Genomic DNA, 26,391 nt, shown 5'->3' on the forward strand with positions numbered 1-26,391 from the left:
TTAAATGGCATACTGACGAGACTGAAAAACACAATATCATCACGTATTTTTTGGTGCAAATATAATGAACAACCTAAGCATATCAAGTGTTCCAAAATAGTATTTTATTCCATAATGTAAATAATCCTGTTGCAAAACTGTCAACATGAACTAAATGTATGTCTCTATGTATTCACATTATGATCTTGTTGGTTCAAGATAACACAGGATGAAAGCTAAGGTTGCAACAAAACCCTGACAACATTACAGGGTACTGGCAGCTTAGAAGCATTCCGTCAGTACCCAGCTTTGGCCCCTACACTAGAATTCATGAGAAACTGAAATGTGCATGTTTTTTGTTGTTGAGAAAAACAAAATGTACTGTAATTGAGACAGCGGACCACAGCAATGGGAGCCAATTGTTCTACCCCAACCTCATTAATTTCTGTTTATTAGTTAACACGTTATAGTCCCAAGAGCCTAATTTAGGCTTTAACACACCATCCATATGCAAAGATGGCTAACTTTCCCTGCCAGTAGACAGAAAAAAAAATAGTGTAACTGTGAAATCTGCAAAAAGGAAATGTTCATATACAACTATCTATTGCAGACATGAAACAAAAGTCTTATAATTTTACTTCATTAAAATACAAGGGTTTATATTTCAGATATTGAAGTTTCAGGCAGCAAGTCACTAAAATACAAACTGGATAGTTTGTACAGTCCATGTTATCAAAGTCTCCCAAAAAGCAACCGACACAAAGAAAGAAAACATATTGTTTCAGTCAGTCTCTGTCAGAGTATAAATAGGTAGGAGGGGAGTCCAATTAGTTTCCACCAGCATACACAGCCTGGTGTCCTCTCACTTTGGGTCCTCGATCGTGCCCTTGCTGAGGTCTGTCATTTTGGGGTACTTTACTTTCTTTTGGTCAAGTTCGTTCTGAGCCCACAGGAGTAGTTTGAGGAGCTTGGCCAGTTTGGGCGTTGACTCTCTGTTTTCGTAGTCCAGCACAGACTGGTTCACTTCACTCCACACCTTCAGGAAGCACACAGTGGACAGGAGGTAAATTAAATCAGCATCAGTTATAGGTCAAAAGTTATGGCTAGAAGGGATACAGCTTTTGTCAAAGTAATCTCAAATGTAGAATTTTTCTGCATTTTAGCTAACCCTAACTCTTTTCCTAACCTTAACTTAATTCTCCTAACCTGCTACATTAATTCTCCTAACCTGCAGAATACATTTTCCTAAACTACTACGAAAAGTCAAATCTGACAAAACCACTATCCCATCTAGTCAAAACCAAAGTTTGTGTACTGACAAAATACTGAAATAGTAGTAGAAACTTGCAATATGCACGTTATTATCTGTTTCTGGATTATGATAAGTGAGAATAAACACACCTTCTGCCTCTGCATTGTGTTGAGGAGGTCTCCGAAGGGTGACTCCTCAGGGTTGTCGAAGGCCAGCAGGGCCAAGGTTCTCTCCATCTCTGTCAGACACTCTCTACTCTCCTCCCCCTGCTCTGCCAGCTGGGACTGAGCAAACTCTAGTGCTGCCTCAGTCTCCCTCAGACGGATCAGCTCAATCAGGTGCTGCTGCTGCAGAGGGTAAGAGCAGTATACAGGGACGGTCAGGGGAGGAAAAGGAATATGGACAAAAAACAGTGGAGGGAATAAGGAGACAAAAAGGATAGAGAGAGGAACAGATGGCAATGAATGAAGAAAACGGCAAACAAAATAAGACTGACAGAAGAATTATAACGGGAGAGGCAATCTGCTTTTTACCTGTAGGTGAAAGTACAGGTAGCGGTTAGTGTCAAGCAGTTCTGGGTGCATGCTGTTGATGAGTGCGATGGCCTCCTGTATCTGTCCCTTCAGGATCATCTCCCGGATCTTTATCCTCTCGTCCAGAGAATCCAGGTCCACACTGGGCTCAATCCCAGACTCCATACGGAACTTCTCAGCTGCCTCCTTAAACCCCTCTGTTCAAACCAAAGATATACAATTCTCTGTTTAGATCAGGAAAACTAACATCTACCTGTTACCAGGTTTTTCATTGTATGTCTGTGTGTATGGTTACTATACCTGTCACCAAGTAGTTCATGATGAGCCTGTTCATGTCGGCCCTCTGAATGTGGACATTGTTGAGCTTCTCCATCCACTCTTCTCTTGTTATGTCCTCCGGCTTTTCACTATAACTCATCATGAATTGTTCTACAAAAAACATGCCCGCCCCCCCCATCATTGCCATGTTCATTGTAATTTGGCTAAAACTAAGGCTGAATGTTGTACACTGCAGTTAACTACTATGGATTGAAATAGTGGATGTGTCAGCTGTACAGTACACTTAATTATTATAGGTTCAACATGCCTTATCATATAGCACATGAAAGCATTGTTAGAAAATGTAGAATAACGACCATGCTGTAAAATAGTTGTATGAGATTGCCATGGACGTCATCTTAACGCCAATAAAGTATTCGTAAATAACGTAGGGGAAAGCTAAGTGAGTGTCATTTGGTATAAGCCGGAAGCTCAATAACGTTACTGCGGCCTTCGATGAAAACCACAACATTGAAGCCTTAAACTCAGCCGCTATCAAGCAAAACAACGCCATCTATTTGCCCTCACAAAATGTGTACAATATATAAATATGTACAGGGTCAGTTTAGTAACGTGAATATCTACTCGTATGAGTCAACTGTATTTTGGAAAAGCAAATATATTATTTTAAATACTGTACCTGATATTTTGCTGCTACTATTCAACGGTAGCAATCAAGAGCGTCACACAGGAAAACTCACGGGATTTCATTGATTCCCCCAATATGATTGGTTAGAGACTGCGATGACGCCTGGGTCATGTGGTAAGAATCGTGCGTGCGGCTTTTTTTCAGTACACGGACACTGAAGCAATGGGTGAGTCCCCAATATTCACATTGAAATAATACGTTTATTTGATTGATCTAACACACAAAAACTGTCTTGACAGTAGTCACAATATGATATTATGTCATCACACCATGTAGAAATGATTGTCGTGTATTATACATACGAAAAGTCGGCAGCACCAGCCACATGTACCTAGCTGCCACATGTGAGAAAGACATTTCTGATATGAAAATGGATATCTAGTGGGTTAGAGATGTCAACTAGCTAGCTACCTTAACAAAACTCCCATTCAATGTCCATGTAGGATACATCATGTTGTATGGTGTTCGTTGGCTTATCTGGCCTCTTCGTCTCTGCGATGCTGTGCGCACGCCAGATAATGATGCAGTCCTTACATTCACAGACCACTAGATATTCCCGTCCTTACTTATTGTACATGACGGAGGAAATATGGTTCAAATGTATGCTTGTGGTGTATTATATTGATACAAGCACCTGCTATCTTTAAACTAAATCCGATTGTTTTCTTCTAGCCACATAGCCATGAAATCCATAACCATTCTAGTCACTACCTACCACTGCTGTTCAACATAACCAATTCCCACATTGGCGCTGACATGACCCGTAGAAGAAGCATGCATTGATCATTTTATGAGCTGTCAGTCAGTCTAGGGCAGTCATTTGGCCTAATCCTTCATACTGTCCATTTTGCCTCTCCTTTCTCCAGGCAAGTGCCGGGGTCTGCGTACAGCCAGGAAACTGCGTAACCATCGCAGGGAGCAGAGATGGCATGACAAGCAGTATAAGAAGGCTCACCTGGGCACTGCCCTGAAGGCCAACCCATTCGGAGGGGCATCTCATGCCAAAGGCATTGTGCTTGAGAAAGTGTAAGACAACACTGTAATTTAGCCTATTACTTCACACTGTATGTTTTGGCTTCCACAATTTAGCTAGCTCAAAAACATCTCTCCTTCTGTCTAGGGGTGTTGAAGCTAAGCAGCCCAACTCTGCCATCAGGAAGTGTGTCAGGGTGCAACTCATCAAAAATGGCAAGAAGATCACAGCTTTCGTCCCCAATGATGGCTGTTTGAACTTCATTGAGGTAAGAAGTTATTTTCTATTTCTCATCACAGCTCTCTATTTCACATTACTCATCAAAGGTACATTTTATTTACTCAAGATCTTCCATATATACTTTTGATTTTGTTTTATTATAAATTGGCCATCTGATCTTTGGATTCTGTCGTCTTTGGACTACCTGCACATAATTGTTAATTGTCAGGCATTTCATCATAACCACTGTTTTCAAATCCTCTTCCTCTCCCATCAGGAAAACGATGAGGTGTTGGTGGCAGGATTTGGTCGGAAGGGGCACGCCGTTGGTGATATTCCTGGTGTCCGCTTCAAGGTGGTCAAAGTAGCTAATGTCTCACTACTGGCCCTTTACAAAGGCAAGAAAGAAAGACCTCGATCATAGAATGTATACACTCAAACAATAAAAAGTGGAAAATAATTTTTGATTTGTCTGTCCATTTTTCTAGGTGTTTATGTGGATGTCTTTTATTTTTTTTTAAATGATATGCCATAGACTTGAATATTTGTAGTTTTGCATTAAATTGAGTAGACACACGTATAAAGGCAGCTGAACTGGATAGACACTAGTTGCTTGGTTAAATTTGTGACTTTTTTTATTGAACCTTTATTTTATCAGAGTCATAATGAGACCAAGGTATTTTACAGATGAGCCCAGAATTACAGAAATGCACACATCAAAAAGAAAATAGTCATACCAAACAAACACATGGTGGGATAATGGTATTGTTGCAAAGTATTCTTTATGCACCTAAATGTCTCCACATGCATAAATTGAAATGCATGATAGATAATGCCACACATTGAGAAAATGTGCATTCTGCAATCAGCAGCAGTGTGCTGTGCCTCCAGCAGGGGTATCCATATGGTTGTTTACAGTTTCTATAGCAACGGACTTGTTTTTCCTCCACTTTCAAGCAACTGAATTCTGCATAGACAGGAGTTACAAACAAGTATTAACAAAAGAGAGCAGGGGTAAGTTATACACATTGCATGCAAACCTTGAATATTTTAAACATTTCACTTGAAATAAACTCTCGACTAGTTATGAATGTACATTTAATGAATAACTCCTAGATACTTCAAACTAGCATGGCTAGCTAGCCACACCAACGATTTTAACTTCGAAGGCACACTGTTAACATTAGCATAAGCAAGCAAGGCAAGTGCTTATTGATTTAATAAATTACTTTAGACTTTAAAAAATATATAAAACAATTATGGCAGAGGAAATGCATTGGCTGTGTTTGCAACTAAAATGCAATGTTAACTGATGGTTCAACAGGCTAAGGATTTTGCAATGTTGTTAGTGCCTTCCTTCAGTAGTCCCTGAGATGCCTTCCTCCGCAGGGGTGTTCAAGCCACCCATTGGAGATGGCCTGAACCAGTACTCTGTCCTGCCACCCATCCCAAGCACACATTTGCAGGAGGGGGCTGCAGAGGACGAGATGACTGTGCAGAAGAAGCTGCTGAGGCACAGGAGAAGTAAACAGCAGCAACAGCAGTTGCATAAGATCCTGTATGTCCCTTGAACTTTTTGTTATTAAATGTCAAGTCATACATTCACTTAACTGGTATAGTACTGAGATATTTAGGATGACAATACACATGATGATTGTCATCCCCTGTTTCAATTACATTGAGTCAACTGCAAGTCGTTTTTGGTTGCTATAGTATTCACATTGTGCTCTTTACTCTTGTAGGGTTGCTAGTGCAATGCAGGCATACAAGAACGCTAAGGATTTAAGACCAGTGGCTCCCACGTCCCCTGAGCCAGAGTTCCCTCCTTCTGTGAGATATAATGCTTTCTTATTGAGTTTCTCAGGCGGATCTCTGTTATCTCTGTTATGCTAATGCATGTCAATTTACTGCATACATTTTGAGTTTCGCTGCAGGTAATTCTCGTGTCAGAATTTATCAAAATTGTCACCTTTTTATTTCACAGATGAGCAGTGAAGACCGAAGGCGTAGAGTAAGTTGGCTGCTTTTTGTTTTGTTAAGTCCCTTCTGGTCTCTGACAATTGTGTCTTTTTGTTTTGTTTTTGTGAGATGCCAACAAAATACTATATTCCTAGTTATTTGTGTTCAAAATGATAAGTATCAACCTATTTTCCTATTTCCGCACTGTCGCTCCATTGTGGCCACACCTGCAGTTAAACTACATGTTCCTGAAGGAGTGTGTGGAGGGCAGTCCTGTGGTGCCCATCCAGCAGCAGTGGCTAGATGCCATGCTGACCCGCATTCCTCCCCAGCTGCGTGTGGGCCCTGGGAGAGACGAGCTGCTGCAGGAGCTATGTAGGGAGGTCAGCGAAAACTTCCTCAGCGGGATGGTCAAACACACAGGTGCGTGTATTCATGTCTACCTCTATCTCCACAATTATATACTAATTCCAAATACAGATTTTTTTTAAACCACATTGTGGATCACTCTAATTGAGTTTTGAGACACTAAAAGACAATCATTGTCAAACATGGTACAGGCGTAATCTATGTTACATTACATCATCTATACATACACATGTATGCATAAACCAAAAAATAAATAAAAATACAGTATAATAAAGGGACAGGTAGACACTTATAAAGAAACATCTCAGTTGAAAGATAAGGTTGCAGGCTTTGCCGCAGGCATTTACATTGTTACCTGATAAAAGTTGACACAATTTATTATTTTCATCCAGACTGTTAAAATGATAATTTTGTCTGGAAAGCTGACATAACATATCATCCCTAATGTCACTGTATAGCCCACAGTAAAGTAAGACATGAACTTCTGTTTCAATGGAACCATGGTTACAAAAAGTACATACTGTACACATTTATCTAAGGGAGTGTTTGTGTCTCAATATTGAGAGGAACCACACTCCACATCTACATTTTGCAAAAGAGCTTTGATATTGGAATTGCAGGCAATTAGCTTTATAACTGCAAAAATGTTTTTCCACTCAATGGCAAAATGTGTAGAATTGCAGGAAATTTGCTTTAAAATAGCAAAGAATTCTCTCTGCCCCATGGAAAAATGTGTAGAACTGTAGAAAACGTGCATTAAAACGGCAACATCTTATCTACATCTTATCCATGACAAAATGTGTAGAATTGTAGGACATTTACTTGAAAATGTAAATTTTTCTCTCTGCCGTCACAAGGGGGGCCACTAAAATGTTTTTCCACTTGGTGAAGGGGCCCCCCTACCAAATCTTGCTTAAAGCCCCAAAAAAAGGCTAGAGCCGGCCCTGGGATTGTGTCCCTAAAGTTATTAAAAAGCAGTAGGTACGCAGTTTGTTCCTTTCGGGTTTGTTTATCAGTTGGTACCATTTTTAGTTCATTGCTCTCTAAAAGTGTTGATTTAAAAGCATTTCGGTCATTTCTAGAATACACTCTGTGTCAGTGAGCTGAGTCTTATGGATGAAGATGAAAGAAGGCTTTGACATGAAAAACATTTCTTTGCAATTGCAAGATCACTAGCCCCCCAAAAATATGTTTACATTCATTTGGTGTGATCTCTGCCATTTTTTTACAAACACATAGCCACTGGTGAAGCCATAGAGTTTTATAGACTATATCGCCTTGAATAGCAGCATTATATTCTTTTGTTTTTAGCCATATAATGTCGTAGATTGTGTCTCACATCAGTATTTACAATCTGTCCCCTTTAGTGAGTACTGTGCTCCAGAAACCACAGATGAAAGGGACAGTTCTGGCAAGACATAGAACTCCATCAGCAAAGTGAGTGTCTCAACAATACACACCCAGCATGTTCATAACTAATCAACACACCACAGAGACGGATTGGCATATTGTGGCAAATAATGTGCCATTTATTGATTGAATTTTTGATGAATCATATTTTGTCAATTATACTTCATATTTATTGCAGGGCTCTCGATTTCTCCAGACCATGGCATGACAGCTTTGTGAGAAGTCGCAAGGAGATAAAGGAGAAATTACACATTCTTCATCCAGTGATGAGGATAATCCTGGACATCGGCTATGGTGCATTTTCACATCTGCTTTTGGTTGATCTTACTGACTGCAGGTAAAATAGTTCTATCACAGCACCACAAGTATAAGAATAAACACCTGATTATCTTCCATTTCTGTCTTCACATATGTTTTTATTATGTATTATTCTTTTGTGTTGTGGTAAGGTCCACGGGACCTGTAGCCTGCGAGAGCCTGAAGCACAAATTGGCAGTGGAGTGTGAGAGGATCGAGGAGCGCATCATGAACACCTGGTTTCCCAAGGTCATCCACCTGCTGACCAGCAAGGACATGCTGCAGGGGGTCAGAGCCGAGAAACTGGACTCTTTCTACAACTGTGTCTCCACACTTATCTCCAACCAGGTGAGAAGGTGAGGTTTTGATCAGTACTGGTGTTTTTAGGAGCAAGTCCAGCTTATCTTGATGTTCTGTTTTTGGTTGTGTTTTTCCACAGTTAAGATCCTTAGTGGAGAGAAGCGTGGAAGACTTTGTCAGCTTATTCGATCCGCTCAATGTCTACCAGTTGCCTCTCTTCCGCATGGATTTGACTTTTGATGATGAGAAGATGGAATTCTATCCCAGCTTCCAGGACCTTGAGGAATCTGTTTTAGAAATTCTGAACCTGATCACCAACACCATGCAGGTATGAATCTCACGAGTGTGTCAGGATATTCTTTGTCACACAAATTAATATGCTTCATAATCAGTGTGAATAAATACGTATTTGATCATAGTCCATATTTAGCTTTTCATCTTGTTGGTGACAAATCACTCCTATCTGATGTGGCTTCACAGAAAGTCCAGACGGTCCAGTCTTGGCTGGCTGAGGCCAACAGCTCTGTAATTGATGCCAGACTGGCGGACCATGTCCTGCTATGGGCTCAGACCACCATAAGGTCTGCCGTACGTAAGAACCTGGAGGAGCCTTATAAACACTTCCAGAACTATGGTGAGAAACTAGCATTCTAATGTTTATCAATTCAAGAGAATCGAATAGCCCAGCTACTTGGTTGAATGAAAGTGAATATTGTAAAGGTTTATCTGTCCTAAACCCTCGTTGCTTCTTTACAGTTGACAACTATGATTGGCTGGTCAATGGAACAGCACAGGGTATAGTGGACAGGTTCGTTGAGGAGGAACACTCTTTTGATGATTATACTGAGGTAAGGGAGAGCAAGACAGGTCAGGTTTGATAGCTACACATTTTGTATCTGGAGTAGTATATGGTATGAATGTAATATGTGTGTCTGTGTCTTGTTCCACAGAAAGTGGAAGAGTTCTGTGTCCTGTCTAAGGAGATTGTCAGTCTGCCGGCGATAGCCCACTTTGCCATGGTGCGTCTGGACTGTGAGGAGCTGAAACAAGGGCTGGCCAAGACGGCTAAGACCTTTGCTCAGATACTCCTGGAGAAACTAATCACCAATCACAGAGAGCACAGTCTGCAGTAAGATCACAGATTGATCCACCATTTATAAATACAGTAAATAATTGTCATATTCAGTGCAAATCTTCCTCCTCTGTTTCCTCTGCCAAGGATCTGCCAGGAGTTTGAGAACATCAAGGAGAAAGCCCTGAAGGTTCCTGAGACCACGGAGGACATGACTGACATGATAGCTTACATTGGTCATGCCAAGACAAAGGGCATTGAGGAGCTCAATGCCAAAATAATGGTAAGTAGCTGATGAATAAGGGCCTAATCCTGTACTCATGTAGTGCATAATTGGGAAAGGGAAATTTGCCCAACTGAATGCATTCAACTGAAATGTGTCTTCTGCATTTAACCCAACCCCTCTGAATCAGAGAGGTGTGCGGGCTGCCTTAATCGACATCCATGTCTTCGTCGCCTGGGGAACAGTGGGTTAACTGCCTTCCTCGGGCAGAACAACAGATTTTTACCTTGTCAGCTCTGGGATTCGATCCAGCAACCTTCCGGTTACTAGGTCCAACGCTCTAACCACTAGGCTAATTGACTTGCAGTAACTACTGTGTAACTACTGTGCAACTACTGTGTAACTGTGTGAGACTCATCATGAGCCTCTGTACCCTTTTATCTTCCGGCAGGAGACCCACCACAGACTGAACTACCTGTTGGACGTCCACATCTTTGACCCAGAAGACCTTGAGTTGAACTCTACAGTCCTCATCTGGCCACAAAAGATATACCCTGTGTTCGATCTCAATGATGAGGTAACATACTCCTTCATTCTGGATAAAGCAAAAACATTTTGCATGTCAGTGAAGGGGGTAATTAAGCCCTTCCACTACCATTATTGCTTTATGAAGAAAGAACAATCTTGTGCTGCGTCCTTCCCCAGGTGATGTTGAAGGCCAAGCAGAAAGGAGAGCAGGAGCTGCTGTGCCGTAGAGAGAGGCTGATGCTGGAGCTAGAGAAGCTAGGACGCAGAATGGAGGAGTTTGCAGAGTGTTCCGAGCTGGACATGATGCAGCAGGTAACAGCACAAGCGCTCTGGAATGTGTCTGTTAAGTTGATTAACATATCAGCCCATATAGACTGATCTTTACCTTTTGATCAGTATGTGACTGATGTAAGGACAGTCCAGAAAAGGCTTCAGGATGCCGAGGAGGCCATCGACTTCATCAACAAAGAAGAGACTCTGTACAAATGGGACCTGTCGTCCTATCCCGTGGTGGAAGTCATCAAGGAGAGCATCGAGCCCTACCAGAAGCTCTTTGGCCTGGTGCTGAAGTGGCAGCGCACTGAGAAGAGGTCTGTGGGCTGTTTAGGTTGTTGTCATTCGCTTTATGTCATATCATCTTCCGTAGGTCCGAAAACAATGTATGGCTTCATGTCCCTGTCTGAAATGTTCAGGTGGATGGACGGCTCCTTCTTGGACCTGAATGGAGAGAGCATGGAGGTGGAGGTGGACGAGTTCTTCAGGGAGATATACAAGATGCTCAAGTTCTTCCAGCAGAAGCAGAAGAAGGCAGAGCAGATGGCGGGAGGAGGGGTGAAGAGGAGGCCCGGGGAGGAGGACCCGGGGAAGCAGGAGCGCCCCACTGCACTCATCTGTTCCACAGTCATGGAGCAGGTCAAGGACTTCAAGGTAACTACGTGGAAACAATTACCATGTGAGAACTTTTGTTTAGTGTTGGTCGGTTGTTTGTGGAGTTATAATGGATGTTTAAACTATAGACCAGTGGTTTTCAATGTCGACATCACTGCAGTGGGGTCGCCAAAATTAAAACTACATTTTCTAGGAACAAAAATGAAGAGTATAGATTATTGTATGAGACAATGTACAAATGTTTTTGAGAATGATAATTTGAAGAAGGAAAAAAAATGTTGAGTAAATGTATTTATTGGTTTCTTTTCATTTTGATGAGATATAAGTGCAATGAATTGAAGGTTATTTATTGATGTAAAAATTGAAATGTACAAATTTTTAAGGTTGTGTCATTAGATTTGGGGTGGTGTCGCAAGAAATTATTTGGCAAAAAATGAGGTCCCCAGAAATTCTGCCGGAAAAAATTGGGTCCCTGCTGAAAAAGTTTGAATACCACTGTTATAGACCATAGATATACTGTAGATGTATGACCTAATGACTTGACTTCTACTGCGTTTTTGTTCCCAGGAGCACATCCCCACGGTGTCCATTCTGTGTAACCCAGGTATCAGGGCTCGCCACTGGGTTCAGATATCTGACATTGTGGACTATGACCTCACGCCTGACTCTGGCACCACCCTGCGGAAAGTGCTCAAGCAGAACCTAACCCCGTACCTCGAGCAGTTTGAGACCATCAGTGCTGCTGCCAGCAAGGTGGGAAAATGGGGATCATTTAATGAGAGAGACTTGTGTGACATGGGATAGCCCACAGCTAAGGATGCTCTGAACTGAAAAGCTTTAGTGTGAAAAGCCAACTTAAAGGGCTGATGAATATCTTCATTTCTCCGACAGGAATTCTCTCTGGAGAAGGCCATGCAGACCATGGTGGAGGTTTGGGATGGAGTCTCCTTCCACCACCACCCCTACAGGGAGTCTGGGGTGTCTATCCTCACCGCCGTGGATGAGATCCAGACCATGCTGGACGACCAGATTGTGAAGACCCAGACCATGAGGGGCTCACCCTTCATCAAGCCCTTTGAGAGTGAGATCAAGGTGGGCTTTATGTCAAAGCAACATTTATTGTCCTCCCTCTCTCTTTCTCACCCTGGATAAATGCTTCCTGTAGGTGCTCTTCCCCAAATCCTAACCTTAACCGTTATTGGAGAAAACGCTAAGCTGACCCTAGAACAGCATCCAGGGGCGATTTGATCCTACTCTGATCCTCTTTGTGTGTCAGGTGTGGGAGGAGCGTCTGATCCGTATCCAGGAGACCATAGACGAGTGGCTGAAGGTGCAGGCCCAGTGGCTCTATCTGGAGCCCATCTTCTCCTCCGAGGACATCATGCAACAGATGCCTGAGGAGGGGCGGCTCTTCCAGACCGTCGACAAGGTCTGGAAGGAGGTCATGAGGCACTGCATCAAGGACCCCAAGGTAGGACAGCTTTTAGGTGGCCTCACAGGTGCCAGTATGGGGAGGATAAAGGGGTCTTTATAAGGGATGTCTTTGCGTGTACATAGCTATTTTGAATTTGTGCAGATATTGTCAGCGACCTCATTGCCTGGCCTGCTTGAACGACTCCAAGATTCCAACAACCTTCTGGATAAAATCATGAAGGGACTGAATGCCTACCTGGAGAAGAAACGACTCTTCTTCCCTCGGTAATGAAATGTACAGTGTTTTGAAATGTTTGTGTCTAGTTGTGCAAGAATTCAGATTTAATTCCTATCCCTCTCTCCCATTCCTTCACCTCTCTCCCATTCCTCCACCTCTCTCCCATTCCTCCACCTCTCTCCCATTCCTCCACCTCTCTCCCATTCCTCCACCTCTCTCCCATTCCTCCACCTCCCTCCCAATCCTCCCATTCCTCCACCTCCCTCCCATTCCTCCACCTCTCTCCCATTCCTCCACCTCCCTCCCATTCCTCCACCTCTCTCCATTCCTCCATCTCCCTCCCATTCCTCCACCTCCAGCTTTTTCTTCCTGTCCAATGATGAGATGCTGGAGATTCTGTCAGAGACCAAGGACCCGTTGCGTGTGCAGCCCCATCTGAAGAAGTGCTTTGAGGGCATCGCCAAGCTGGACTTCCTCCCTAACCTGGACATCCAGGCAAGTAGATCAATCAGTGGTAGCAGATCATGTTAACTTAATTTACTAGAAAAGCAAGTGAAGTTTTTCTCCATCCATTTATCTATCCATCCACCCATCCCTCCAGGCCATGTACAGCAGTGAGGCGGAGCGTGTGCAGCTCATCCAACTGATCTCCACTTCAGAGGCACGGGGAGCCGTGGAGAAGTGGCTGGTTCAGGTGGAGGACATCATGCTGCGTTCCGTCAGGGACGTGGTTGCCCGCTCCAGAGTGGTGAGATTACTCCACCACTACCATATGAATATAAAGTATGGTATGATGGGACACAGTACAAAAGCATATAGTGTAATCGGACATTCTACTATTACCGTATATATGCTAGAAAACAATATGATGCCAAACTAAGATGTTCTTACCAAGAGAGATTACATCCTCCCTCCTGTGTGTGTAGGCTTACGGTGAGACCCCTAGGAGTCAGTGGGTCAGGGAGTGGCCTGGCCAGGTGGTGCTCTGCACCTCTCAGATCTTCTGGACCCTGGAGGTCCATGAGGCCATCGGAGGAGGAGCTCAGGTAGGGGCACCAGAACACACATCACTGTCACCTCTACCATGATGACCATTACCAAATATACAGTTGAAGTCGGAATTGTACATATACTTAGGTTGGAGTCATTGAAACTCGTTTCTAGTTAACAAACTATAGTTTTGGTTAGGACACCTAAAGTCGGTTATGACACCTACTTTGTGCATGACACAAGTAATTTTTCCAACAATGCTTACAGACAGATTATTTCACTTATAATTGACTGTATCACAATTCCAAGTTGACTGTGCCTTTAAACAGCTTGGAAAATTCCAGAAAATGATGTCATGGCTTTAGAAGCTTCTAATAGGCCAATTGACATCATTTGAGTCAATTGGAGGTGTACCTGTGGATGTATTTCAAGGCCTACCTTCAAACTCATTGCCTCTTTGCTTTACATCATGGGCAAATCAAAAGGAATCAGCCAAGACCTCAGAAAAAAAATTGTAGACCTCCACTAGTCTGGTTCATCATTGGGAGCAATTTCCAAATGCCTGAAGGTACCACATTCATCTGTACAAACAATAGTACGCAAGTATAAACACCATGGGACCCCATAGCCATCATACCGCTCAGGAAGGAGACGCGTTCTGTCTCCAAGAGATGAACGTATTTGGGTGCGAAAAGTACATATCAATCCCAGAACAACAGCAAATGACCTTGTGAAGATGCTGGTGTAAACAGGTACAAAAGTATCTATATCCACAGTAAAACAAGTCCTATATTGACATAACCTGAAACGCCGCTCAGCAAGGACGAAGCAACTGCTCCAAAACCACCATAAAAAAGCCGGTTTGCAATTGCACATGGGGACAAAAATTATACTTTTTGGAGAAATGTCCTCTGGTCTGATGAAACAAAAATAGAACTGTTTGGCCATAATGACCACTTATGTTTAGAGGAAAAATTGGGAGGCTTGCAAGCCGAAGAACATCCCAACCGTGAAGCAACCGTGAAGCCCGGGAGTGGCAGCATCATGTTGTGGGGTTGCTTTGCTGCAGGAGTGATGACTGGAAGTGACTTGAAGTCTATGGAATGCAACCTAATGCCTACCCCCCCGCTACCCTTGCCTTCACTGCTGAAAAAAATCCTAGGGAAACACTGCCACTTAGTTGAGGAGATTTGTATGATAGTCAACACACTAAGAAATGCATTTCTCTTTAGGGTCTGAATAAATACTACCAGAAGTTACAGAGCCAGCTGAAGGACATAGTGGAGCTGGTGAGAGGCAAGCTGCCCAAGCAGACTCGCACCACGCTAGGGGCTCTGGTCACCATCGATGTCCACGCCAGGGATGTGGTGATGGACCTGATAGACAAAGGTAATGTTCAGTAGGCTTTAGTACATTGTTATATGGTACAATGATGTTCTTATATACACCAAGAAAGGAAATGGAATTGATATCAGATATGTACAGTGCGGTGTCCCTCAGAGCAGTTGCCTTAGGCCGTTACTTTTATCATTGTTTTTACACAAAGCTAGAATGACTATGTTTGCGTGTGATTCCACACTCTACATGTCAGCACACAAAGCCAGAGAGCTCACAGAAGTTCTAAATAAGGTGTTACAGTCAGTGTCAGAATGGGTGATTATTAATAAACGGGTCTTAAATACATCTAAAACTAAAAGCATTGTATTTGGTTCAAAACATTCTCTAAAACCTGAACCTCTACTGGTTGTTTCATGAAAGGTGTGACCATTGAGCATGTTGAGGAAGCGAAGTTGTTGTGAAGATTTTGTTCTGCGTTTTTGTCACAAAAATCAACTGTACTAGCTGTTCAGGCTCTGGTCTTTCCCATCTTGATTACTGTCCGGTAATAAGGTGCAGCAAATCCCCCATTCGGACGGGATTAGTTTTACTTTTACTTGGGGAGGTCGGGTAATGTAATTATGTGCAAGAGCACAAACCACCAAAACATTTTAGTCCCATCTGAATCTGCCGTGTCAGTCATTTTTACATGGCAGGAGAGTAACAATTCCAGCCAGAATAACCTACTGTTTTTTGCAAACTCCTCTGATAATACTAGTCCTGTGCTAATTGAAATCCCTGTGTTTTGAGAGAAATGTCTTGAGTTTGACAGGTGTTGCTCGTGGTTTGAGCAAGAAAACAATAAGTGATTCGATAAATTTAACAAAGTGCTACGCATAGCCTATGTATGAAGGGCCTCCATGTATCAACTTTCACAGTGAATGCTTTTGTTTATACGTTTTGTGTGAATTACTTGAACATCGCCAAATGCATCATTAAAAAATATTGCGACTATTTAATGTAACCCTTGCTGTTAATAGATTGCAAAGCAGCATATAACTGAGCTAATTGATTGGAAATGACAAATTCACTTTCTCATCCATAGCCTAAAAACGCATATCAAGTGCAGGTGAGCTGTTTAGTTCGCATCTGAAGGCTGGGGGGGCATTTAGGATTTCTTCTACTGCAGATCGCTAAAATATCCTAATTATTATGATCACACTTCTTCAATTCAAATATTATAACAACACTACAGTATACCAAAGATCGTTTGGAATGGTTTAGAAACTTGGGATCCAAGCTCGAGTTATCAGTGTAGCCTCTAATCGCCTGAACTTGTTGAAATACAGTATCTTCCCGCAATTTATAGAACATTTCAAAACGCTAAGCCCAAGTCCAAAACAAATTCACGGCAACACACAGTTTTATACAGAGTCATGATCGTATGAAACTCCCTTCCATCTCCAATTACTCAAACAAACAGCTAAATTACCTTTAAAAAATTGATTAAACAACAACTCATGAAACGTCGGGGTCTGTGAGAGGGCACACACAGACACTCTAACACATACATTTTTGTTGTATTGTTCGTTTCATTGTATTTTAAATGTGTGACTGTCTATCAGTGTTTTGTTACTTGTCATGTTTTGTGTTTTTTGTTGACCCCAGGAAGAGTAGCTGCTTCTTCTGCTAAAGCTAATGGGGATACAAATAAATAAACAAATATGATGTCATATTTTCCTTAGGGCTGTGAAGACGGATACCAATATCGCAATATTTTTTCCATGGCAAAAAAATGCATTGTGAAGCAGACCAAACGCTTTGGTCCTTCAAAAACCTGCTGTATGTAACCATTTGTGTGATATAGCTTGGAAAATAAACAAATGTGACTAGATGACAATGTTTGTTTCCAACATTAGGGCTGTTTCCAACATTAGGGCTGTTTTCAACATTAGGGCTGTTTTCAACATTAGGGCTGTTTCCAACATTAGGGCTGTTTCCAACATTAGGGCTGTTTTCAACATTAGGGCTGTTTTCAACATTAGGGCTGTTTCCAACATTAGGGCTGTTTCCAACATTAGGGCTGTTTTCAACATTAGGGCTGTTTCCAACATTAGGGCTGTTTTCAACATTAGGGCTGTTTCCAACATTAGGGCTGTTTCCAACATTAGGGCTGTTTTCCTAATGAAATGAAATCGGCTAATATGTTTTGTTTCCTTGCCACGATACTAACGAGTGTTGTGATACTGGTTTCGTCCCGGCCCTAATTTCCTGTTATTCTATGACAGGTGTATCCCATGAAACAGACTTCCAGTGGTTGGCTCAACTGCGCTACTACTGGATCAACGAGAATGTGCGTGTACGCATCATCAACTGTGACGTCAAGTACGCCTACGAGTACCTGGGAAACTCCCCTCGACTGGTCATCACGCCACTGACAGACAGATGCTACCGCACACTGGTAAACCACCCCGAGAAACATGTAGTCTGAAAGATATCTCACTCAGGTCACTCCCAAACTTTAGACTAACATTTCATATTTTTACTTTATGTCTTAGATTGGGGCATTCTACCTGAGTCTTGGGGGAGCACCCGAGGGTCCGGCCGGGACGGGGAAGACTGAGACCACCAAGGACTTGGCCAAAGCCCTGGCCGTGCAGTGTGTGGTCTTCAACTGCTCTGACGGCCTGGACTACCTGGCTATGGGGAAGGTAACTGAAGCTGGGAATAACAGCGGATGTCAATCAATGTCCAATCTCTGTTTACACGTGTGGTCTTTATTATAGCTGGCGATAGTGCACCTTCATCTCTGTCTTCCTGCCTTTCAGTTCTTCAAAGGCCTTGCGTCGTCAGGTGCCTGGGCCTGTTTTGATGAATTTAACCGCATTGAGCTAGAGGTACTGTCTGTGGTGGCCCAGCAAGTCCTGTGCATCCAGAGGGCCATTGAGTTGAAGCTGGAGTACTTTGACTTTGAGGGCACCATGCTCAAACTCAACCCCAACTGTTTCGTGGCCATCACCATGAACCCGGGCTATGCTGGGCGCTCAGAGCTCCCAGACAACCTCAAGGTACAGAGGAGGATACACTCTTTATCCTATGCAATAGATTGATTTAAAAAACATCCATGTTGATTCAACAGTACTTCACCCCTATTCATCCACAACAGGTGTTGTTCAGAACTGTGGCCATGATGGTGCCTAACTACGCCCTGATAGCAGAGATCTCCCTGTACTCCTATGGTTTCCTGAACGCCAAGCCCCTGTCAGTAAAGATTGTGATGACCTACAGACTCTGCTCAGAGCAGCTTTCCTCCCAGTTCCACTACGACTACGGCATGAGGGCCGTCAAAGCTGTACTGGTGGCCGCAGGGAACCTCAAACTCAAGTTCCCAGACGAGAATGAGGACATACTGGTGTGTCTACAAAAGTTGGCTTACATTGATATGTTATTATGTATTAATGGTATATATATATATATATTTATAAACTGGGTGGTTGGAGCCCTGAATGCTGATTAGCTGACAGCTGTGGTTTATCAGACTGTATACCACGGGTATGACAAACATTTATTTTTACTGCAATTACATTGCTAAACAGTTTATAATAGCAATAAGGCACCTCGGGGTTTGTGGTATATGGCCTATATACCACGGCTAAGGGCTGTGTCCAGGCACTCCGCAATGCGTTGTGTCTAAGAACAGCCCTTAGCCGTGGTATATTGGCCATATACAACACCCTCCCGTGCCTTATTGCTTAAATATATATATATTTTAATGGAGTAGATCAGCTTTAATATTGCAGATAGATTGTAGATTCCATCAATGTAATTGTCTGCATCACTTCCAATCCCCCATATATTATTTTGGCAAATATATTTATATATATACATACATACACATACCCACATATATATAAACATGCATATGCATACATAAACATACATATATATATATATACACATGGTATAGTTAAAAAATAAGGGCTATGTAAGGGTAGTCGCTTACGTTGAATGTTCTGTTTTCGGCACTACCAGCTCCTGAGGTCCATCAAGGATGTGAATGAGCCCAAGTTTCTCTCTCATGACATCCCCCTTTTCAATGGAATCACCAGTGACCTGTTCCCTGGTATCTCTCTCCCTGTGGCAGACTATCAGGTTTGAATTTTCCTTGCTTGTTTTTATGTACTCTGTGTTGATAGAAGATGTTGATACTGTATGTGCATTGCATATTTAAATGTCTGCCATCTGTCATGTGTTTCCCAGCTGTTTCTGGCTTGTGCTGAGGAGTGCTGTAAGAACCACAACGTTCAGCCAGCTGAGGTCTTCAAGGAGAAGATCATACAGACCTATGAGATGATGATAGTCCGTCATGGGTACACTTTTTCAAGCAGCATCCTTTTATTTATTTTCTTTCTGAACTGAAACTCAATCTAAGTTGCGTCTCATAGGTATTTGTATTTATTATGGATCCCATTAGCTGCTGCCAAGGCAGCATGTGTTACATTTACATTACATTTAAGTCATTTAGCAGACGCTCTTATCCAGAGCGACTTACAAATTGGTGCATTCACCTTATGACATCCGGGGGGATCGAGTGTAGGTTACAATAGTGCATCTAAATCTTTTAAGGGGGGTGAGAAGGATTACTTTATCCTATCCTAGGTATTCCTTAAAGAGGTGGGGTTTCAGGTGTCTCCGGAAGGTGGTGATTGACTCCGCTGTCCTGGCGTCGTGAGGGAGTTTGTTCCACCATTGGGGGGCCAGAGCAGCGAACAGTTTTGACTGGGCTGAGCGGGAACTGTACTTCCTCAGTGGTAGGGAGGCGAGCAGGCCAGAGGTGGATGAACGCAGTGCCCTTGTTTGGGTGTAGGGCCTGATCAGAGCCTGGAGGTACTGAGGTGCCGTTCCCCTCACAGCTCCGTAGGCAAGCACCATGGTCTTGTAGCGGATGCGAGCTTCAACTGGAAGCCAGTGGAGAGAGCGGAGGAGCGGGGTGACGTGAGAGAACTTGGGAAGGTTGAACACCAGACGGGCTGCGGCGTTCTGGATGAGTTGTAGGGTTTAATGGCACAGGCAGGGAGCCCAGCCAACAGCGAGTTGCAGTAATCCAGACGGGAGATGACAAGTGCCTGGATTAGGACCTGCGCCGCTTCCTGTGTGAGGCAGGGTCGTACTCTGCGGATGTTGTAGAGCATGAACCTACAGGAACGGGCCACCGCCTTGATGTTATTTGAGAACGACAGGGTGTTGTCCAGGATCACGCCAAGGTTCTTAGCGCTCTGGGAGGAGGACACAATGGTGTTGTCAACCGTGATGGCGAGATCATGGAACGGGCAGTCCTTCCCCGGGAGGAAGAGCAGCTCCGTCTTGCCGAGGTTCAGCTTGAGGTGGTGATCCGTCATCCACACTGATATGTCTGCCAGACATGCAGAGATGCGATTCGCCACCTGGTCATCAGAAGGGGGAAAGGAGAAGATTAATTGTGTGTCGTCTGCATAGCAATGATAGGAGAGACCATGTGAGGTTATGACAGAGCCAAGTGACTTGGTGTATAGCGAGAATAGGAGAGGGCCTAGAACAGAGCCCTGGGGGACACCAGTAGTGAGAGCACGTGGTGAGGAGACAGATTCTCGCCACGCCACCTGGTAGGAGCGACCTGTCAGGTAGGACGCAATCCAAGCGTGGGCCGCGCCGGAGATGCCCAACTCGGAGAGGGTGGAGAGGAGGATCTGATGGTTCACAGTATCGAAGGCAGCCAATAGGTCTAGAAGGATGAGAGCAGAGGAGAGAGAGTTAGCTTTAGCAGTGCGGAGCGCCTCCGTGATACAGAGAAGAGCAGTCTCAGTTGAATGACTAGTCTTGAAACCTGACTGATTTGGATCAAGAAGGTCATTCTGAGAGAGATAGCGGGAGAGCTGGCCAAGGACGGCACGTTCAAGAGTTTTGGAGAGAAAATAAAGAAGGGATACTGGTCTGTAGTTGTTGACATCGGAGGGATCGAGTGTAGGTTTTTTCAGAAGGGGTGCAACTCTCGCTCTCTTGAAGACGGAAGGGACGTAGCCAGCGGTCAGGGATGAGTTGATGAGCGAGGTGAGGTAAGGGAGAAGGTCTCCGGAAATGGTCTGGAGAAGAGAGGAGGGGATAGGGTCAAGCGGGCAGGTTGTTGGGCGGCCGGCCGTCACAAGACGCAAGATTTCATCTGGAGAGAGAGGGAGAAAGAGGTCAGAGCACAGGGTAGGGCAGTGTGAGCAGAACCAGCGGTGTCGTTTGACTTAGCAAACGAGGATCGGATGTCGTCGACCTTCTTTTCAAAATGGTTGACGAAGTCATCTGCAGAGAGGGAGGAGGGGGGGGAGGGGGAGGAGGATTCAGGAGGGAGGAGAAGGTGGCAAAGAGCTTCCTAGGGTTAGAGGCAGATGCTTGGAATTTAGAGTGGTAGAAAGTGGCTTTAGCAGCAGAGACAGAAGAGGAAAATGTAGAGAGGAGGGAGTGAAAGGATGCCAGGTCCGCAGGGAGGCGAGTTTTCCTCCATTTCCACTCGGCTGCCCGGAGCCCTGTTCTGTGAGCTCGCAATGAGTCGTGTGTGAGTCTTTGCCTATGTGTTGTTTCACAGTCCCCGCTATTCCATAAGGTGTATTTTTATCTCTTTTTTAAAATCAAATTTTACTGCTTGCTTGAGTCACATGATGTGGAATAGAGTTCCATGTAGTCATGGCTCTATGTAGTACTGTGCACCTCCCATAGTCTGTTCTGGACTTGGAGACTGTGAAGAGACCTCTGGTGACATGTCTTGTGGGGTATGTATGGGTGTCTGGGCTGTGTGCCAGTAGTTCAAACAGAGAGCTCTGTTCATTTAACATGTCAATGCCTCTCACAAATACAAGTAGTGATGAAGTCAATATCTCCTCAACTTTGAGCCAGGAAAGATTAACATGCATATTATTAATGTTAGCTCTCTGCGACAAAACTAGGGCCTGTAAGACCTGCCTTGTTGATAGTGTTGTTAAGAAGGCAGAGCAGCGCTTTATTATGGACAGACTTCTCCCCATCTTAGCTACTGTCAAAACAATATGTTTTGTCCATCACGGTTTACAATCCAGGGTTACGCCAAGCTGTTTACCTGCTCGATTGCCACATTATTCATTACAAGATTTTGTTGAGGTTTAGGGTTTAGTGAATGATTTGTCCCAAATACAATGCATTTAGTTTTTGAAATATTTAGGACTAACTTATTCCTTGCCACCCATTCTGAAACTAACTGCAGCTTATTGTGTTGCAATCATTTCAGTTGCTATAGTAACTGACATGTATAGTGTTGAGTCATCCGCATACATAGACACACTGGCTTTACTCACGCCAGTGGCATGTCGTTAGTAAAGATTTTTAAAAGTAAGGGCCTTGAAAGCTGTCCTGGGGAATTCCTGATTCTACCTGGATTATGTTGGAGAGGCTTCCATTAAAGAAACCCTCTGTGTTCTGTTAAGAACAAATTCTTATTTTCAATGACGGCCTAGGAACAGTGCCTGTTCAGGGTCAGAACGACAGATTTGTACCTTGTCAGCTCAGGGGTTTGAACTTGCAACCTTCCGGTTACTAGTCCAATGCTCTAACCACTAGGCTACCCTGCCATCTTATAAGCATGCTGAAATTCTGTTTTCAATTTGTTTACTGTAAAATAGCATTGTTTCTGGTCAAAAAAATGTTTTACAAAAGTTTATTAAGGGCTTTACTCTTCTTAGATAGTGGAATGACTTTTGCTTCCCTCCAGACACACACTTTCTAGTAGGCTTAAATTGAAGATATGGCAATATCATCTGCTAAATTGTCAGACCCTGGTGGCTTGTCATTTTTCAGCTCTTCCACCCTCACTTTATGTAATTCTACATCATAATGCTTGTCTTTCATAATTTGGTCAGATATACTTTTTATTTAACCTTATTTAACTAGGCAAGTCACTGGGACAATTGTGTGCCGCCTTATGGGACTCCCAATCACGGCTGGTTGTGATACAGCCTGGAATCGAACCAGGGTCTGTAGTGATGCCTCTAGCACTGAGATGCATTGCCTTAGACCGCTGCGCCACTCGGGATGCGCAGTGTCAGGGTTTGTTGCTGGCATGCCTACGTTTGATCATCTTGCCAATGAAAAAATCATTAAAGTAGTTTGTAATATCAGTGGGTTTTGTGATGAATGAGCCATCTGATTCAATGATTCAATTCATTTAAGGTGCTCTAAAGCTATAATACTTTGTCATTTATCTTTGTTTCATAGTGTTGTTTCTTCTTTTTTTTTCAGTATAGTCACATTTTTCAGTATAGTCACATGCCATTTTGCCATTCCTTTTGTCTCATCCCTCTCAACCATACAATTTTTCAATTCCTCATCAATCCACAGGGATTTAACCATTTTTACAGTGATTTTCTTAATGAGTGCATACTTATTAGTAACTGGGAGAAGCAATTTCATAAATGTGTCAAGTGCAGCGTCTGGTTGCTCCTCATTACATCCCACGGAAAATATTATTTACGTCAACAACATAGGAATCACTGCAAAACTTATTGTGTGACCTCTTATACACTATATTAGGCCCAGCCTTTGGAACTTTTGTTTTCCTAGATATGGCTACTATATTGTGATCACTACGTCCTATAGATTTGGATACTGCTTTAAAGCAAGTTTCTGCAGCATTAGTAAAGATGGGGCAGCAGGGTAGCCTAGTGGTTAGAGCGTTGGACTAGTAACCGGAGGTTGCAAGTTCAAACCCCCGAGCTGACAAGGTACAAATCTGTCGTTCTGCCCCTGAACAGGCAGTTAACCCCCACTGTTCCTAGGCCGTCATTGAAAATAAGAATTTGTTCTTAACTGACTTGCCTAGTTAAATAAAGGAACAATTTTAAAAAGATGTGATCAATACATGTTGATGATTTCATTCCTGTGCTGTTTGTAAATACCCTGCTAGGTTGACTGATAACATGAACTAGGTTGCAGGCACTGGTTACAGTTTAAAGCTTTCTCTTGAGTGGGCAGTCGATATTTAAATCCCCCCGAAAATATACCTCTCTGTTGATATCACATACATTATCAAGCATTTCACACGTTATCCAGATACTGGCTGTTAGCACTTGGTGGTCTATAGCAGCATCCCACAAGAATGGGCTTTAGGTGTGGCAGATGAAACTGTAGCCATATTACATCAACAGTTTTTAACATGAGATCCTATCTAAGCTTTACAGGAATGCGGTTCTGAATATAAACAGCCACACTTCTACCTTTGACATTTCTGTATTTTCTGTAGATCTTATAACCATGAATGGCTACCACTATCAAATGTATTATCTAAGTGAGTTTCAGAGATTGTCTGAATATAAATGTAATCGGTTACTAGCAAATGATTGATTTCATGAACCTTGTTTTGTGACTAGGGGGCAGTATTTTCATTTTTGGAAAAATAACGTTCCCGTAGTAAACGGGATATTTTGTCAGGACAAGCGTCACAATGGTAGGGATTAACTGACCTGGGCTTGGGTCATTGAGAAGTCATTGTCTCAACGCAGAATTATAATGCTGTGAAAGGATCCAAATGATTTGGGTGGATCCCATCGTCCTTATGAAACAAGCTTGACACCAACAAACACCTCATAAGATCTGGCCCCCTGCCCTAAAAGCTTGTTTCATAAGGACGATGGGATCCACCCAAATCATTTGGATCCTTTCACAGCATTATAATTCTGCGTTGAGACAATGACTTCTCAATGAAGTGACATCCTCCTGATTCACGATTTAGGAAGGGCAGGGGGCCAGATATTATGGGGTGTTTGTTGGTGTCAAGTAGTGACATCCTACTGATTCACAGATATTTAGGTGTTTGTTGGTGTCAAGTAGTGACATCCTCCTGATTCACGATTTAGGAAGGGCAGGGGGCCAGATCTTATCAGGTGTTTGTTGGTGTCAAGTAGTGACATCCTCCTGATTCACTGTCATTTTAAAGAACTGACATGGCTTCACCGGTACCTACACGTTCATATCAAATCCCATTTTATTTGTTGCATGCTTCGTAAGCAGCAGGTGTAGACTAACAGTGAAATACTTACTTACGGGTCCTTTTCCAACAGTGCAGAGTTTAAGATATAGTGCAGGTCCTAATCCAGGCACTTGTCATCTCCCGTCTGGATTACTGCAACTCGCTGTTGGCTGGGCTCCCTGCCTGTGCCATTAAACCCCTACAACTCATCCAGAACGCCGCAGCCCGTCTGGTGTTCAACCTTCCCAAGTTCTCTCACGTCACCCCGCTCCTCCGCTCCCTCCACTGGCTTCCAGTTGAAGCTCGCATCCGCTACAAGACCATGGTGCTTGCCTACGGAGCTGTGAGGGGAACGGCACCTCAGTACCTCCAGGCTCTGATCAGGCCCTCCACCCAAACAAGGGCACTGCGTTCATCCACCTCTGGCCTGCTCGCCTCCCTACCACTGAGGAAGTACAGTTCCCGCTCAGCCCAGTCAAAACTGTTCGCTGCTCTGGCCCCCCAATGGTGGAACAAACTCCCTCACGACGCCAGGACAGCGGAGTCAATCACCACCTTCCGGAGACACCTGAAACCCCACCTCTTTAAGGAATACCTAGGATAGGATAAAGTAATCCCTCTCACCCCCCCTCCCCCTGAAAAGATTTAGATGCACTACTGTTCCACTGGAGGTCATAAGGTGAATGCACCAATTTGTAAGTCGCTCTGGATAAGAGCGTCTGCTAAATGACTTAAATGTAAAATGTAAATGTAAATACATGTTAAATGATAGATGATTATAGAAGATAATGTTAAGTGGAATATTGTTTTGAATAATTGTTTACATTGCCCCTACTGGTGTGTATCTCAGATTTATGCTGGTAGGAGAGCCATTTGCTGGTAAGACCAAAGTCCTCCACGTCCTGGCCGACACCCTGACCCTGATGAACGACAGGGGTTACAATGAGGAGGAGAGGGTCCTCTACCGTACGGTCAACCCTAAGGCCATCACCATGGGACAGCTTTTTGGAGAGTTTGACCCAGTCTCACACGAGGTGGGGCTTAACCCTGGAATATTCACATTCCTCTCACATCATTACGATCATATATTCAGACTATCTTTCAATATTAATAGTGTTATTTTTATTTCTTTACACAAATGGTTTTGCTGTTTTGGATTGTGTCTTACGTTGTGTTTGAGTTTTTTCTTTTCTCTCTCCCTGTCTCTGTTGGTGTTGCTCAGTGGGCAGATGGGATTGTGGCCAACACGTTTCGTGAGTTTGCGTCGTCGGAGACCCCGGACCGTAAGTGGGTGGTGTTCGACGGGCCTATAGACACACTGTGGATTGAGAGCATGAACACTGTGCTCGACGACAACAAGAAGGCAAGAATATAAATCCACAACAAATATAATCCAATATAATGACTTAATGACATACCAGGAGGATGCGTAAAACAACTGTAACT

The 26,391-nt window shown here is 43.4% G+C and overlaps 3 protein-coding genes across 4 annotated transcripts in view; 2 read left to right on the forward strand and 1 right to left on the reverse strand.

The window, feature by feature from the left end:
* Positions 1–84: 84 nt before the first annotated feature.
* Positions 85–2,809, reverse strand: LOC115102019 (glucose-induced degradation protein 8-B homolog). Of its 2 annotated transcripts, XM_029621503.2 has the most exons (5): positions 2,723–2,809; positions 2,065–2,193; positions 1,765–1,961; positions 1,381–1,578; positions 85–1,015 (listed from the first exon to the last, which is right to left on the reverse strand). In XM_029621503.2, the coding sequence occupies exons 2-5, from the start codon at positions 2,183–2,185 to the stop codon at positions 842–844; spliced, it is 690 nt and encodes a 229-aa protein (XP_029477363.1). In that variant the 5' UTR covers positions 2,186–2,193; positions 2,723–2,809; the 3' UTR covers positions 85–841. The 2 variants fall into 2 exon arrangements, with proteins under 2 accessions (XP_029477363.1, XP_029477362.1); XM_029621502.2 differs by lacking the exon at positions 2,723–2,809 and having other exon boundaries at positions 2,065–2,716.
* LOC115102020 (small ribosomal subunit protein uS12) lies at positions 2,793–4,383 on the forward strand. The gene is made up of 4 exons (XM_029621504.1): positions 2,793–2,897; positions 3,598–3,757; positions 3,852–3,972; positions 4,201–4,383. Exons 1-4 carry the CDS (start codon positions 2,894–2,896, stop codon positions 4,345–4,347), a joined length of 432 nt encoding a protein of 143 aa, XP_029477364.1. The 5' UTR covers positions 2,793–2,893; the 3' UTR covers positions 4,348–4,383.
* Positions 4,384–5,277: 894 nt separating this feature from the next.
* The window catches only part of dnah12 (dynein, axonemal, heavy chain 12), a 37,735-nt gene continuing 16,621 nt past the window's right edge, over positions 5,278–26,391 (forward strand). Inside the window, 32 exon segments of the mRNA XM_065005293.1 lie at positions 5,278–5,481; positions 5,666–5,753; positions 5,908–5,934; positions 6,116–6,305; positions 7,619–7,688; positions 7,840–7,998; positions 8,111–8,306; positions 8,398–8,586; positions 8,739–8,892; positions 9,015–9,106; positions 9,209–9,387; positions 9,478–9,613; positions 10,005–10,130; positions 10,259–10,393; positions 10,478–10,671; positions 10,774–11,008; positions 11,537–11,722; positions 11,861–12,061; positions 12,246–12,440; positions 12,546–12,667; positions 12,980–13,115; positions 13,222–13,368; positions 13,547–13,666; positions 14,843–14,999; positions 17,216–17,388; positions 17,486–17,638; positions 17,756–17,995; positions 18,094–18,339; positions 18,960–19,079; positions 19,188–19,297; positions 25,796–25,979; positions 26,168–26,308. Of these exon segments, the coding sequence (XP_064861365.1) occupies positions 5,297–5,481; positions 5,666–5,753; positions 5,908–5,934; positions 6,116–6,305; positions 7,619–7,688; positions 7,840–7,998; positions 8,111–8,306; positions 8,398–8,586; positions 8,739–8,892; positions 9,015–9,106; positions 9,209–9,387; positions 9,478–9,613; positions 10,005–10,130; positions 10,259–10,393; positions 10,478–10,671; positions 10,774–11,008; positions 11,537–11,722; positions 11,861–12,061; positions 12,246–12,440; positions 12,546–12,667; positions 12,980–13,115; positions 13,222–13,368; positions 13,547–13,666; positions 14,843–14,999; positions 17,216–17,388; positions 17,486–17,638; positions 17,756–17,995; positions 18,094–18,339; positions 18,960–19,079; positions 19,188–19,297; positions 25,796–25,979; positions 26,168–26,308 (4,986 nt within the window). The 5' untranslated portion in view covers positions 5,278–5,296.

Source organism: Oncorhynchus nerka, linkage group LG20 (assembly GCF_034236695.1).
Source record: "Oncorhynchus nerka isolate Pitt River linkage group LG20, Oner_Uvic_2.0, whole genome shotgun sequence".
Lineage (NCBI taxonomy): Eukaryota > Metazoa > Chordata > Actinopteri > Salmoniformes > Salmonidae > Oncorhynchus > Oncorhynchus nerka.